Source organism: Balearica regulorum, chromosome 2 (genome assembly GCF_011004875.1).
Source record: "Balearica regulorum gibbericeps isolate bBalReg1 chromosome 2, bBalReg1.pri, whole genome shotgun sequence".
NCBI lineage: Eukaryota > Metazoa > Chordata > Aves > Gruiformes > Gruidae > Balearica > Balearica regulorum.
This window is the reverse complement of record NC_046185.1, coordinates 167,668,354-167,682,158: the sequence shown is the minus strand read 5'-3', so window position 1 is coordinate 167,682,158 and position 13,805 is coordinate 167,668,354. Positions and strand designations below refer to the sequence as shown.

At 43.1% G+C, this 13,805-nt stretch overlaps 1 protein-coding gene across 22 annotated transcripts in view; it reads left to right on the top strand.

The window, feature by feature from the left end:
* MAP4 (microtubule associated protein 4) overlaps nucleotides 1–13,805 on the top strand; it is a 162,652-nt gene that overhangs the window by 42,324 nt on the left and 106,523 nt on the right. For 20 of the 22 annotated variants that reach the window (XR_012834250.1, XR_012834253.1, XR_012834251.1 and 17 more), the window contains one exon: nucleotides 11,382–11,638. Coding sequence is in view for 18 of the 22 variants with exons in the window: in XM_075746954.1 (XP_075603069.1) it covers nucleotides 11,401–11,638 (238 nt within the window). In the remaining 4 variants the exon portion in view is untranslated. Of the gene's footprint in view, nucleotides 1–543; nucleotides 598–11,381; nucleotides 11,639–13,805 lie in introns of all 22 variants that reach the window. The other 2 variants (XM_075746940.1, XM_075746942.1) reach the window with 1 other exon arrangement.

The window sequence follows — 13,805 nt, the reverse complement described above, 5'->3', positions numbered from 1 at the left end:
CTCATTTCCATTCTTGGCAAAAGCCACAGCATGAATGAAATGCCGTGTGTACTGCAGGACTGCACTACTGTGCACTCTCCACACTACTTTATCCTCTCAGAGTCCAGGACGGAACTGTCTCCTTTCTAAAACTGTATGTGTGGCCAGGAGGTTGGGAGGATTGAGGTGGTTTGGTTTTAAGGCTGGCTTTCAAGATGCAAACTGGAGGTGCTTTAGGACTTGTCCATAGGCTTTTGGTCATTGGTTTCAGAAATATGAACAGTGGTCTTCAAAGAATATCAGAGTTACAGAACAGCTGAGGTTGGCAGGGACCTGTAGAGATAATCTAGTCCAACCCCCTCTGCTTAAAGAAGGGTCACCTGGAGCAGGTTGCCCAGAGCTGTGTGCTGCTGGCTTTTGAAGAGCTCCAAGAATGGAGAATCTACAACCTCTCTGAGCAGCCTGCAGCTCTTGAAGTTTTAGTCTGAAGTAACTGTACTGATATAATGTTGGTTATATGGAGAGGATTGATGGATTTCTGTCTGACTCTCTCTTTATTCTCAGAACACCATCATAAGAGGTGACCCAGGAGACTCCTGACAGTCAGATATTTGCCAGGTGAGAAATGGTCTCCTCTTTATTAAAATCAAAGATGAAGATAGCTAAAGTCAGTCATGTCATGTTTTTATTGATACCTCCTAAGTCCTCCTATTCTGTCATTAAAGAATGTAGTATCTACAGGCACCTCTGTGTGTGTATATATTTAGACAACGCATAAACAAGAATTCTTACTGGTGCTCTTTCATTTGCGTGTTCCTTCTGCCTTGATCTTTGATGGAGCTCTAGCTAATTATTTTTATTTTGCATAAGTGCTGAATGTAGACTTTATTTTTAAACTGCTCTTACTTAATTGGAAATAATGTTAATAAGGGGCGTGGAATATGCATGTTACCTGTCACTAGAATACAGAGATTCCTCGAAGTCCTGAAGTACTAGTACGTATCTATTTATTTATTTCTGTCCCTCTACTAACAACAGATCTAGCTACAGTGATCAATTTGTGTATGGGGCTTCCATAATAACTGAGAGTAATGCAGTCAGTCCTTTCCAGGCAGCTTTGCTGGAGCAGAATTGCCTGCCTTGAACGGGAGGGGTGAACGTTGAGTTGAACGTAGTGGAATCTGCAGGAGAGTTCCTACCCTTGGAGGTGATACCTCACCAGGAGCCCGGCTGCATGGCTGGCTTGTCTCCTAGTGCTTGGAAGTGAATGTTTAGTGGGATGCGTTAATCGTCAGGATAGGAAGCAGCAAATGACACTGTTAAATAGCAGACTGAGAGGTTTTGGCTTGTATTGTCATGGACTGGATCACCAGAGACCTCTATTTTGTTGGACTCTGTGATGAAATCAATTCCTATACTAAGTAACAGCCAGATTAAATGTTGGAGTGACCTAACTTCCTCATGGGACAGGTGGGTGCTGAGGCCCTGGCAGAGGTTGCCCAGAGAAGCTGTGGCTGCCCCTGGCTCCCTGGCAGTGGTCAAGGCCAGGCTGGATGGGGCTTTGGGCAACCTGGGCTAGTGGAGGGTGTCCCTGCCCATGGCAGGGGTGGCACTGGGTGGGCTGGGACGTCCCCGCCCACCCAAACCATTCCAGGATTCTATGATCACTATAAAAGTGTGTTCTTCTGGCTGGTGCAAAGCTTGTATTTTAAATGAGCAGTACAGAGCACTGAATTCCTCTTTGAAGAGTATTGTATATGCAAGTACAAAGGTGGAGGTTTGAGTGATGCACTGATCTTTTCTTGCTTGAATAAAGCTAAAGTTTCTTGAAAAACATCATCCTGGATCACAAGGCTTCTGACCTGGAGAGGGTGGACGAGCCACATGATCTCGTCATGTTTATTACAGCTGTAAACATATATAGACTTTTCATAAGGTGTTTCAGTGTTTGTAGCTGTTACAATAGCCTTCCTTCTAGGCAACTCCAGTGACATTTTTAGTTGCGTTTGGGAGCTTTTTGTTACCTGGTGTTGTGTGGATTGTGTACCTTACGTCAAACGCACCCTGCAGATCTGCCTGATGTTGAGGTGTAACTGCCATCACAGGGATGTGGAGCTGGTGTCTGATCACTCTGTTAGGCTGGGCACCATCCTCTTCAGAAAGGCAAATCAAGCTGGTTTTTCTCAAGTTGCAATTTGTCTATCTGTACTTGAGAACTCAAGTAGACTTGAATTGTCCTTGTTGCCATCACCTCTTCCAGATGGCCTTCTGGTCCCAGCAGTTTCTTTTCAAGTCCCTTTACTTTAAAGAAAAATGGTTTCTTTTTTGTTAAATCAGGTACAGATAATGTTAATGGATGTCTATAGCTAAAAAGAGCTGCTATAAACTGAAATGTAGCTTTGGTAAACCTGGAAAGTGTTGGACTGTCAGCTTGCAGGCTGACATAATTATGACTTTTACGTTGATAGTGAGTAGGACATCACATGTGGAGAGAGGAGTTACTTTACAGCTTTCCTCTGGCTAACTCAGGATTCTGCCCAATTATCTTTGTAGACTTTATCATTTCATGAAGTGTAAGCTCTCCAAGCTACGAATGTCTGGAAGGCAGGAAGAAAATAGAAGTTGTCTCAAATCTCCAGAAAACCAAAAGAATCCTTTTAACATTACTGAAGAGGCATGAATACTGGGAGACTGTCTGCTGCCTTACTTTGCTAGTTCACTTGCTGTCTGAATAATTAAATATGGTGAAAGCATGCTTCCTTGGCTTTATTGTTGCTTTCTTAAGGGAAGCCTAGTTGATGAAGATGTTTCAAGCTTATGGAGCAGAAATGTTCATTATAGACTTGTATGCAGTCTGGTTGTAGAAGCTGGATGTATTTGTAGTACCAATTAACTGCAAAAACAATGCTTTACTTTAAACAGTGGAGAAATGGCTCGTATCGTGAGTAATGAAACCCTACAAATTGATGGATACTCTTTGGAAATACTGAATAAAAACCAGAATTATGTAGACTCCTACGAGGCATCATGACATTGAAATAACTGCACTTGTTTAAGCTACCAACTTTGAAATTCTGAAGGTGCAATTTATAAAAGTCAAAGGTATGGTATTAAAAAAAAAAAGCCTTTGTCAGCTAGAGCTCATTTTGTTCAAATGACTTTCCCTGTCGTAGTCTATTGGCCTCGCTGTGCCGGTTTCCGTTCTGCTCTGACAGTTGCTCTTTGTTTATTCAAAATATTAACATGCCCATGAAAGTGAATGACTAATAGCATTAACGAAGCACAGTTGGCATGCGGGCCGTGCTCACCACCCGCTGTGCTCGCAGCCCCCTGCCTGCAGCTATCCCGAGCGTCTTCTGCAGAGTCACTTCGATTGCCTCAAGTTTTCCTGCGTCTGTAGTACAGGTCCCAGCTGAGACCAGAACTGCTTCCCAACTTCTCTTTGTGGCCGCTGCCTGGAAAAGTTTACGAACCCACCTGAAAGCTCACTGGGTTGGTTTGCCTCGGGTCTGTATGTAGATCGACATGCAGCTTTCACATCTTAGAGCCGTCTTGCTAAATGGGAGGTTGACTAACAAGTGTACCGTGGTCAGGCTTCTGCTCTTGTGGCTCTTGTGTTCATTTTCCACCTTCTGAGGCTTGTTTCCTTTTCCAGAGTAGATATATACGTGTGTTCCATGCGAGCCTTTACCTGAATCCAGTGTTTGTGCTCATATTCGTGGCTACTCACAGGTTTACTCCAACTGTCCTCTCCCAAGTGAAAGACCAGCAGTGCTTGGAGCACGCGTTTCGTTTTCTGCTTGGATCTGTCTTGGCTCTTTGTGTGCCTAATGTGCAAATTCAGTTATCCGCGACTGAAGAGGCTACAGACAGCTTGAGAATCTCCAGGATTGTTTCGGTACATGTGTAGTGTCACTCGGAGCTCGTTTAACCTGTTCCATTGTGTGGGCTTTTTGCTATAGGAGAAGCAGCTCATGCAAGACAAGTGGCCTGACTCAAAAGCTGAGAGAAAGGTTATTAGTAAGCTGGTACGTAGAAGTAGGGAGATAACAGACATGGAAGAGGAAACGACTCTGAGCAAACTGCTTTATGAGGAAGCAATAGTGGCTGAAGCTCTGCCCCGGCTTTGAAATTCTGTTGACAAGCTGAATCGCAACTTCGTTAAACCGATCTAAAGTGAGAAGTTAAAACATCATGTTTATTATCTCATGTGGTGTAAACTCATTGTGGAAGTGAACAGAGATTTGCATCAAGCCTTTGGAGCTATTTGATGGTTATTAGCATGTGGTTCAGTGGCACAGACTTCTTAGGGACACCTTGCTTGGGAGTCCTGAGTGGAAACGCCTGCGTTGTCCTTGTGTTCCTCCGTGGAGGCAATAAGAGGGACTTTTTTCCCTTTAGCTGTGTGCTTTTTGACCTGGTGTCTGTAGGAGCTGGAGGTTCTGAGACTTATTTAATGTATTCTGTATACTTTAAAATTAGCCAGAAAGCTGCTGGAGAATTTGTGCTGAGGAGGGAAACAACCCTGCAAGTGCTCTGTCTGTTGTAGCAATCCAGGCGTAAACCCAACAAATACTGCAAATCTACCTTCTCTGTACTTGCCACTTCTTTTGTCCTCATAAAGGAGGGAGGTAATTACTTAAGCAGTATAAATAATAGCTGGAAACTCTCTCACTGTACTTATGTATTGTCTGAAGGAGAATGTGGTTTTGTATGACAAGACTCTTATTGAAATCCTGATGTTGCTGAAAGTCCAAACATGCCTTTGAAATGAGTAATAAGATATTGTATGTGACGCCTTACGTAAGCGGACCCTTAGTGTGACACGGAGGTTGCAGCACCGGTGGTAGGGTGGACTGGAGCTGGAAACTGCTGTTTGCATAGCCCCCAAGGTTATGGGAAAGTTGCCAACTGCACTCCAGTTTCAACAACTTCATTTAAAATTGGTGTTTGATTTTTTTTTTTGACTATGTAAATTTCTATAAACTTTATTGAACTGGTGGTATGATGATGTACGTGGTGTTGGGTACTTACGCTTGTCTAGCAGGTCTGGAGTATCTGGGCTGGCCAGCCTTCCCTCCGCTGCTGAGGTGGTAACTGTGCATCACTCTGGTGTTGGGGAACTGGTTCCTGCATATAAACCTTTCCTTCGGGACACCCGTTTTGAGGCCGTCACATTGGTTTTTCTAGCAAGTGAGTTGAGCATGAATCTTAAGTGTTGTTGGAAAGGCTTTAATAAAGATTCCTTGACCTGCATCTCACTACATCTGAGAAGTTTCTAGTAATTTGAGTGACTTCCTGTGACTCAGAACATCCACAAAAATAAACTTACATTTAAAAAAAAAAAAAAAAATCTCACTGATTCAGACTGTGCCAAAGAAAAACTATAAGAAAATTAAACTAGGTCATAGATTTGTCATGCCCAGCCACAGGATGTAAGAAACATCAGCAGCTTGGCTCACTGATGTGTCCTCTCCTTTTGAAAGACAGATGCAGACATCCTTTTCAGGGAAGACTCCCTTTAGGATATTGCAAAGGAAGATCATGGACCCCCAGACTGGTTTGGGTGGGCAGGGACCTCAGAGCCCACCCAGTGCCACCCCTGCCATGGGCAGGGACACCCTCCACTAGCCCAGCTAGCCCGAAGATGACTTAGCATATATCTGCTCCCTGCTATCCTGTTTTCTTATAGCCACTGCTAAGTGCTCATGAGAGCCTCGTCTAAGAAAAGCAAGTTGACTTACGGCAGGAGAAATGGGAATTATGACTGAGCTGTCTGTTTCTTCCAGTCGGGGATTTTGTTCTGTATGTAGTTAGGAGCTAATTTTAAAGGAGCAAGTGGATCTGATGAAATAATATACATGCTTCTCATAAATCAGAGTGTCTCCTTTAAACAAGCAGCCAGAAGTGAGGAAATGTTGCTTCATTCCTTATTCCTCTTAGATGTGCTACTTCCGTGAAGAGACTTCTCTTACCTCTTTGGCATAAAGGTTGCACGATTGTTATTTTGGTAGAGGAGAGTATGTAGTTAATACCAGTAGGGACGCAGCCTCTAGGCACCAGGAGCAGCGCTCAGCGGAGGAACAGAGGCTGGGTACAGGACAGCCGTGCAGCGGGTGAAGTGCTGTGTCACTGCGGCGCTGGCAGGCAGCAAGCCTCCGCCTTGCCTCTCCTGTATACACTTCTCTGGGAAAAATCAGCTATTCCTTCTGCCAAAAAGCTGAGGGAAGTCAGTCAGCATCTCGTGCCAAGAATGATTCTGTTTAAACAGTTTACAGCTTTTCAAGTATTTTTTTTTTTTTTTTTGTGGGCAACATCCCCTGCCCCCACTTGCCTGCTCTCCCCTTTCTCCATCTTCAGATGAGATGCACAAAATCTGGGTCAGACTGATCATTACTTTAAATTCAAAGACTGTGCATACCCAAAGGCATGTACACAACAGCGCAGTTAAGGAAGCTACAAAATGGAAATACAAAGTTCAGGAAATAAATTCCACTCTTCCCTAGATGGGAAGCTAGAGGCAATGGCTTATGCAAGTCAGTGTTGTTTGTATTCCTTCTACTTTCAGAGGCTGGCTGGCTGGGATGATGTTTCTTGAAAGTTATTCCACTCGTTCACTTAAAGTAAAACTTCTGCAAGGAAGCGCTGGTCTAATTTCTTTAGGATCCCTAGGATGTTGTCAGTCTGACTCTAAATGGGTTGGCAGAGCACAAGTTCTGCATACTGAAGCAAAGTTCAACCTTGTGGATGTGGTCGAGCATCAGGTAAGGTGTGGGAACACCCGGAAAGAGCTCAGAATACTTGAACTGGGTAAATAATAGGAGCTCTGTGGAATGAGATGCCAGGACAGGCGGTCTGAGATAAGGGTAATAGATGAAAATAACTTTTCTCTATTTTTTTCAGATTAGCTAACAGGAAGATGGATTCTGTTAATAAAAACGAACAGGTTACTCACTGGGTACACAAAGATTCTGAGCATAAAAAAGAACAGATGGGGCAAATACTGACTATAACAGATCAGCTGTTGCTGGAACATGAAGAGGTCTAAACAATCCTTTAGAAAGGAAAAAAAAAAAAAAAAAGGTGTGAATTAAGGGAATATGATTTATTTGCTGTGGAATAATTTGAAGATTTCCTGGAGTGGATTGAGGAATGTCTTGCTACAGGAAAACTCTTTTCCTCCTCTGTGGCACAGCTGTCACTGTGGGACTGATTTTTGGTCTGCTCCTTTCCACACCTCTCCTCTAAGCAAAATACTTACTCAACTTGGTGTTCTTCAGGGAGGACTTGCCTGTCTTCTGAGGCTCTTCCAGAGATAGAAATCTTGAGTCATGCGGGTTGGTGTTACAGCATTGCTGCTGTTACTCCCTCTGCTATTTAACAAACGAGGACCTCGGCAGCTGTCTCGCAGCTGAAGAATTATTTAATACGTTTTTAAACTGCTGCATTCTGAAACCTCAGTCGTTCCTCAGTTTTGCCCTTTCATCTTAAAAGTTGTTGTCAGAATTTGTATTCCTAGTACTCTGTTAATATCTGATTTGCGTGGCTATGTAACACACAGTGTATTAAGGTACATCTTGATGAAGATTCTGGAATGGTTCCTGTGCATAGCTAACTTTGTTCCATATGAATGGAAATGGTATAGGAAGCATCTGTCTCGGTAAGCTGGTCAACACATGAATATGCTTCAGGCTTTGGTTTCTACCCTTGGGCAGAACCTGTGCACTGTGCTGGTTTTCCTTTTGTCTTAGTTAACTGTATAAGCCCAGTCCAGTCTAGCGGTAGTCCGGCTGTCCCTTCACCCTCCATGGGCTTCCCGGAGCCAGGGTGGTGCTCTGCGTTAGGGCAGCCTGTTATTTGCTGGGCACTTCTACGTGCCTGAGATACCAGTGCTGTATTTGCTACAGAAATGCAAAATGGCTTTTCTTAGTTATGCTGACTTATTTATTTATTTTTATACAGAGTTTCTGCAGTCCTCATTAAGTTAAATACAGACAAGGAAATGTCCTGCTGATAAGTCTGCGTAACCTCATTATTATTTTTCCCCAGAAACTAGATTGCTTTAGTGTCCCAGTTCCTATGTAGGTCTGAAATAGAGACACAGGCAATGCTATTTGATGGCAGTATTTCATAAAGCACTATCCCATTAATGTGGTCCAAAAAAGCATGGTATGAATCTATCAGGTGCTTGTGACAGAATATTCATGTGCTGGAGGGTGACCTGGGTGTGATTAATCTTAATTTGGGTTAAGAATTCCTAATTGCTTCCCTAACCCCACTCACCCGGCAGCTCCTGCAGCCATGGGGGCTCTGGAGGCATTTGCTCCATTAATTGCAGTGCAGTTGTTCAGGTCTAGAGGAAAGGTGGCTGAATATCTCCATGGAACAAGGACTAAATACTTTCTGGGCTAAGTACTGTGTGTAAGCTTACTCTGACTACATACCCATGATTAGGGCCATGCGTGTTTCTGTGTGCTTTGGTGTTGGCTGTAGATGGTCCCTGGGTTTGGATCGTGCAAGGGAGGGGATGCTAAATGTTACGGGCTTCTCTATAAAGTAGTTGGCTAATAGTTTCCATGAGAGTGGGAGGATGGCAATGACTTGCCATTTGGACAGACCCTAAATTAAACTGTCAAGAGGAAAGGCTCCTAAAAGGCCACTCCTGTTCCTGAAACTAAAATAGCAGGAATGTTTAATCTGAAGTGAACGTGTGAAAACTGTGAGCTGATGGTTCAGTTTACGGACTGTAGTCTACTGCTATTGAGCATCCTGAGTGAGGTTAAGGAGAGAGGTTTTCCTAAATGCCATTTACATAAAGCATCAGGTTCGCCATGGGTAAGCCTTGCTGTGCTGATGTTGGTGCAGGACCAAATGCTACAAACACAAAGGACTCGCGGCATCTGCCTAGTCTGACTCGGCCCGACCCGGCATGCCTGCTGCGGAGAACATGAGTCGGATTTTTCTTCTGGCACCTGGTGCGTTCACTGCAGCCTTTGCTTGCTTATTCCCCAAATTACTGGGTGTTCTGTAGCTATTTTCTGACCATAGTCTTTATTCTTGCATTTCTGAGTAGCATCATGAAGCAGCTTCTCACAAACTTTAAATATTCTTTTTCTTCCTTGATGAGAAGAAAAGGATGAAATGTTCATAGCTCTTTTTTTTTTTTTGGATGGACTGACCTAACCGCCATCATTTCACTTTCAAGTTGAAAGCAAGGCCAGGACATGGTTGAAAAGATGGCTAAGAGCCCCGCTTCTTCCTTCAAGAGTCTGGCCAATGCAAAGATAAAACTTCTGGAAGTGACTTACTTCCCTGGTTGACACTCAGCGAAAGGTAACGCGGTCAGTTGTGCGCACATGGGTGTGTCTTGAAAATAGTCAAGAACTCTACTTTTTTAACAAGACTCTTTCACTGAACTATAAAGATTTTTTTTAATAACCATAATTCATTCAACTGCGACCCTGCAGAATGGGTTAAGGCTCCAAACCTTTCACCTCTAGATTTCCACTAAGTGGTAATTCTTCGGGGCCTTTCTCTAAAGCAACAAAAACTGCAGTTGCTGCTGAAGTCTGATCTGGCTTGAAGTCTGACCTTTTATTGTTAAAGAAAAAAGGAACAGATTTAACTGAATTAGTTTCCATAATGTACTTGCAGGCAATTCCACAGTCAACAATATCAGTGTAATACCATTGTTTGTAAGAATGTGAAGTATTGCCATACGCAGGCTTGAGCCTGTAGGTATGTGTCGGTGGCTGCGTACTGCTGACGAAGAACTGCCTGTAGTTCAAGGAGTAGGAGCCTTTGTGGCTTCGGAACAAGAGGATCTGTGTTCTGCCGTCAGCCAGTGGCCCTGGACTGCTGCACAGCGGCACTTGGGTCAGCCCTTCGTTAACCAAGCACCGCACAAATGCCCATTGTGTCGTCTTGTGAGTGTGTCTGTGCCTCTTCACGTATGCGGTTCTCTATCTTCAACACTATTACTGTTTTTTCCTAATGTGGCTTGGTGGTTCTTGTCCAGTATAGTGAGAATTAGGTTGTCAAGTAATAAATCACTTTACCTAAGCTCCTTCTTATCTTTTTGTTGGGATTAATTTGTTGTTGGAACTCTAAATTCTCTTCCACATACTTGTTCTCTACTAATTCTGAAGCAGGTGCTGCTGCATTGGCCTGCTGGCTTCCAAACCAGAGTAAACCTTCCAATAGGTTGTGCATCTGTCTGATAGCGTAATACAGCTCAGCACCAAATTGCTTTGTGCTTCCAAATGTAGACCTAAAAAGAAAAAAAAAAAATTGAAGGCAGCTGAGCTACCGTAGTAGGACTAGTAAGTATGCCAATTTGGATACTAATGTCCCCTTAGGTTTTGGGTTTTCCAGTTTGTACCAGACACTTTCTGCAAATGGCTGAATCATGTGCCCCGTTTTGGTACCGTTGCTGTTTTGATGGCACTGTGTGCAGAACTGACTGCCGCTGCTCTGCGAGTTACTGTCGTGTGCCTTTTGTCAGTCAAAAGGAGGGGTTTGCCCCTAGAAATTCCCTGCAGTATTTGTTGGCTGTTGTTCCTTATAATAACTGCAAAAGGATGAAATGTCACAAAATAAATAATTGTTTATGGGTATATTTGTTAGGGCAACCAAAAGCTTTAGCTGCAAAACGGGCGAATCAGTTCAGGTACACTTTCTGTTTAGTGCCAGGAAGTTAAATTGAATGCTGAGATAGAATCCCCCTTTATCTTTTCCTCCCTGATTTCTTTCTGCTTTGTTTCCAATTTATAGCTTTATATATAAGGTGTACTTCACTATATTTTTTTTCATGTAAGCGTTATTAAAACTTCACCTTCCAGCACAAATCCCAGGAGCAGAGCGGGTTTGTTGGTATTAGCAAGGTTTGCCGAGGACATAAACATGCTACAGGACCTTGTCAAAGGGATCAGAAGCATCACCGAAGTATACATCAGAGATTATGCAAAGTCCTAATCTCCATAGGGGAAGCTGGGTGGAGTCCAACCCAAGAACTAAATTCTCTTGCGTCATTTATTTTTCTGCTGCTGCGGATATGTAATTAACTCTCAGATCTGGGGTGAGGCAGAAATCAATGTAAGACTGGGTTTATGCTGGCAAGCTGATGGGGTTTTTTCTTATTTTTCTTTAAGGTTCTGATAAAACATCACATGCAATGTAATGTTCATGCCCTAAAACCTGATTTAGGTGGTCTAGCTGTTTGTTTCTGTGCTGGTGCGGGGGTTTTGTAAACATCTGGGAATCACTGCGTGCTAAAGCAAATGTTTCTTACTGCGTTATGGCCCAGGAGGCACACAGTTGTCAACATCACACTCTGAGTAAACTTAAAAGGTCTCTTATTAAAATATTTGTTTCTTTTTCTTCTTCCCCACCTCACTTTTCAGGTTGCGAAGGTGCTAAAGCATGGCTGACTTGGATCACAACCTCAGTCTTGCGGATGCTCTGACAGAGCCGCCTCCTGAGATTGAGGAAGAGGTGAAAAGGGACTTCATTGCCACTCTGGAGGCAGAGAAATTTGATGATGTGGTTGGAGAAACAGTAGATAAAACAGACTATGTTCCTCTGCTGGACGATGATGATGCAAAAGTTGGGAGCCAGGAGCCAAAAAGCAAACCCCATGCAGACGGTATTCAGGTGGAACGTAAGTGTCTAAAGCACAAGGCCAAAAAGCCGCATCACTTAAACACTTTTGCTGATTGTAATATTGCGAGGCCTGCTAAAACAGGACTTTTATATGTTGCTGGGTTTAGTCTGAACAATTTACTTTAAAAGCAAACGTTGAGATCAAATCCTGTCTCTTGCTTTTCTACTCTACTGTCTATTCAGTTCTTCAGCCTGTAAAAGAAGCTAGCGTTACTGCTCCACAGAAAATGCTGTTATTTATGTTAGGATTTTGTGGATTTCTTGGAAAAAGCACTGTCCAAAGCGTGTGACTGCTACGCTTCTATACACAGTGCTTTCCACCTCAAAACAGCAGCGCTGTGCAAGATACCACTGCTCTGGGTAACGGCAAATCCAGGGTGTAAAGATCGCTGACCTGCTGTTGCTGCCGAGGTCTGCAGATCGGCATCTCCGTAAGGCCCATGCTGCATGTGAGCTGCAGGCTCGAGTGTTTCGTAGCTGAAGCTTTGTTTCTCCGCCCCTCCAAGGGGCTAATTCTTTTGACTTCTTGTTGTATGAATATCCTGGTTCTGTGCGTATACAGTAAAATGTGGTGCTGTCTCTGCTGGTTGTGAACATTTACTAGCCCAGTTGATGTTTATTAGTGTTAATAGCTTTATCACTACTTAGAAAAAGGAGAGGTTTAAACAGATACTTGCTTCCCTAGCAGAGTAAAGAGGAAAGCAGTGAGATTTGGGGGTCATCCTTTAGGTTTCTTTCTTAGTAAGCAGTTTCAATGCTTTGTGTCTTCACCTGTGTGATGTTCCCCCCAGCCAAGTGGGAATAGTCACCTGGGATGAGTAGTGCCTTGATTATTTTATTTTTTGACCTTGATCTAAGCTGTATAAAAGACGATAATGTTTCTTCTTAGACAGGTAACCCAATGACTTCTTTCAGAAGAAAGTTTTTTTCTTTTTTTGCCTTAATCCTGACGCTTATCAGCATTGATGGAAGTAGGATGTGCAGAACAACTGTAATGACAGAATCCCAGGACCTCCAGGACTACAGAATGGGGAATTGTACAATGGGGATTTCTGGTCTGTTTAAGCCACTGAATTGCATTATTTAGAAGTGTATTGGGTGCCGTGTGATACAGAAAATGTAATTTTGAGCCTTCCATACGAACAGAGTTCATTAAATGGTAACAAACAAGTAGGAAGGGTGGAAGGGGGCAAAGAGATAAAACTTTTGAGCTTGGGTCAATTCAGAGCTGTGTTACTGTATTCAATTATAGTAAATCTAATGGTAGGTGTTTGATATTTTAGCATTGCAGATGTGGGAGTAACAGAGAAATATGAAGACTTGTTAACACTTTTGCATGTTGTTTAAGGGTATTTTAAAATACTGCTTTGTTCTAGAAGTTACAGATTCTGAAACAGCTCAGCGTCAGAATTTCTCAGCGTTAAAATCATGAGACAATATTAGTTCTAAATAAAAGTTCCTTAAGTTGTGTCCTCCCAGACGTGTATCCCTTGAGCATTACCATCAGAACGCAGTATTTCAAATAACTTCAGATTCTTGAAGCAGATATAACAAGACCTTTTGGGTTTGCTTAGTAATTAAAACTCGCTGAACTGCTCGGTAAGAAAACTGCCATTTCCTGTGTGCAGCCCTGAGGCAGAAACATTGGGGTGCTACCGCAGGTTGCCTTTGGGCCAGACTCTTCATCTGCATCTCTTGGCTTTTCTAATCCCCTTCTCCTCAGTGCCTTCCTTGGCTGTACAACCAGTTGTTTGTCTGCTGGAGCAGAGCTTGTGTCCCTCCTATGAGGTAAGGGGGGATGCAATTTCTTCTTGTGGGTTTGGAGACTTGTTTTTCCCTTTTTTGGGATAGCTGGAGAACAGTTACGAGCATTATCTAAATCTTTGGCAAGATGAAAACAAGACCCTAACTGAAGATTTGTAGACCTTGCTTGCCTTGAGTGTGTAAGAGAGTGTTTTTCAGCTTTCCACCTTGTACCAGGAGGGGAAGGGCTGTCAAACTCTGTGGTCTAAACTAGCATCCGTGTACTACAGGACAGTCAGGATTTGATCCTGTTATGTCTTCATTTGTCTAATCTGTTTTTCCCTGAAGTGGTGGGGATACCTGTTTCTTCTATGAGATTTATTCAATGTTTAGAACTGTTTTGGTTTTTTTAAAAAATGTAG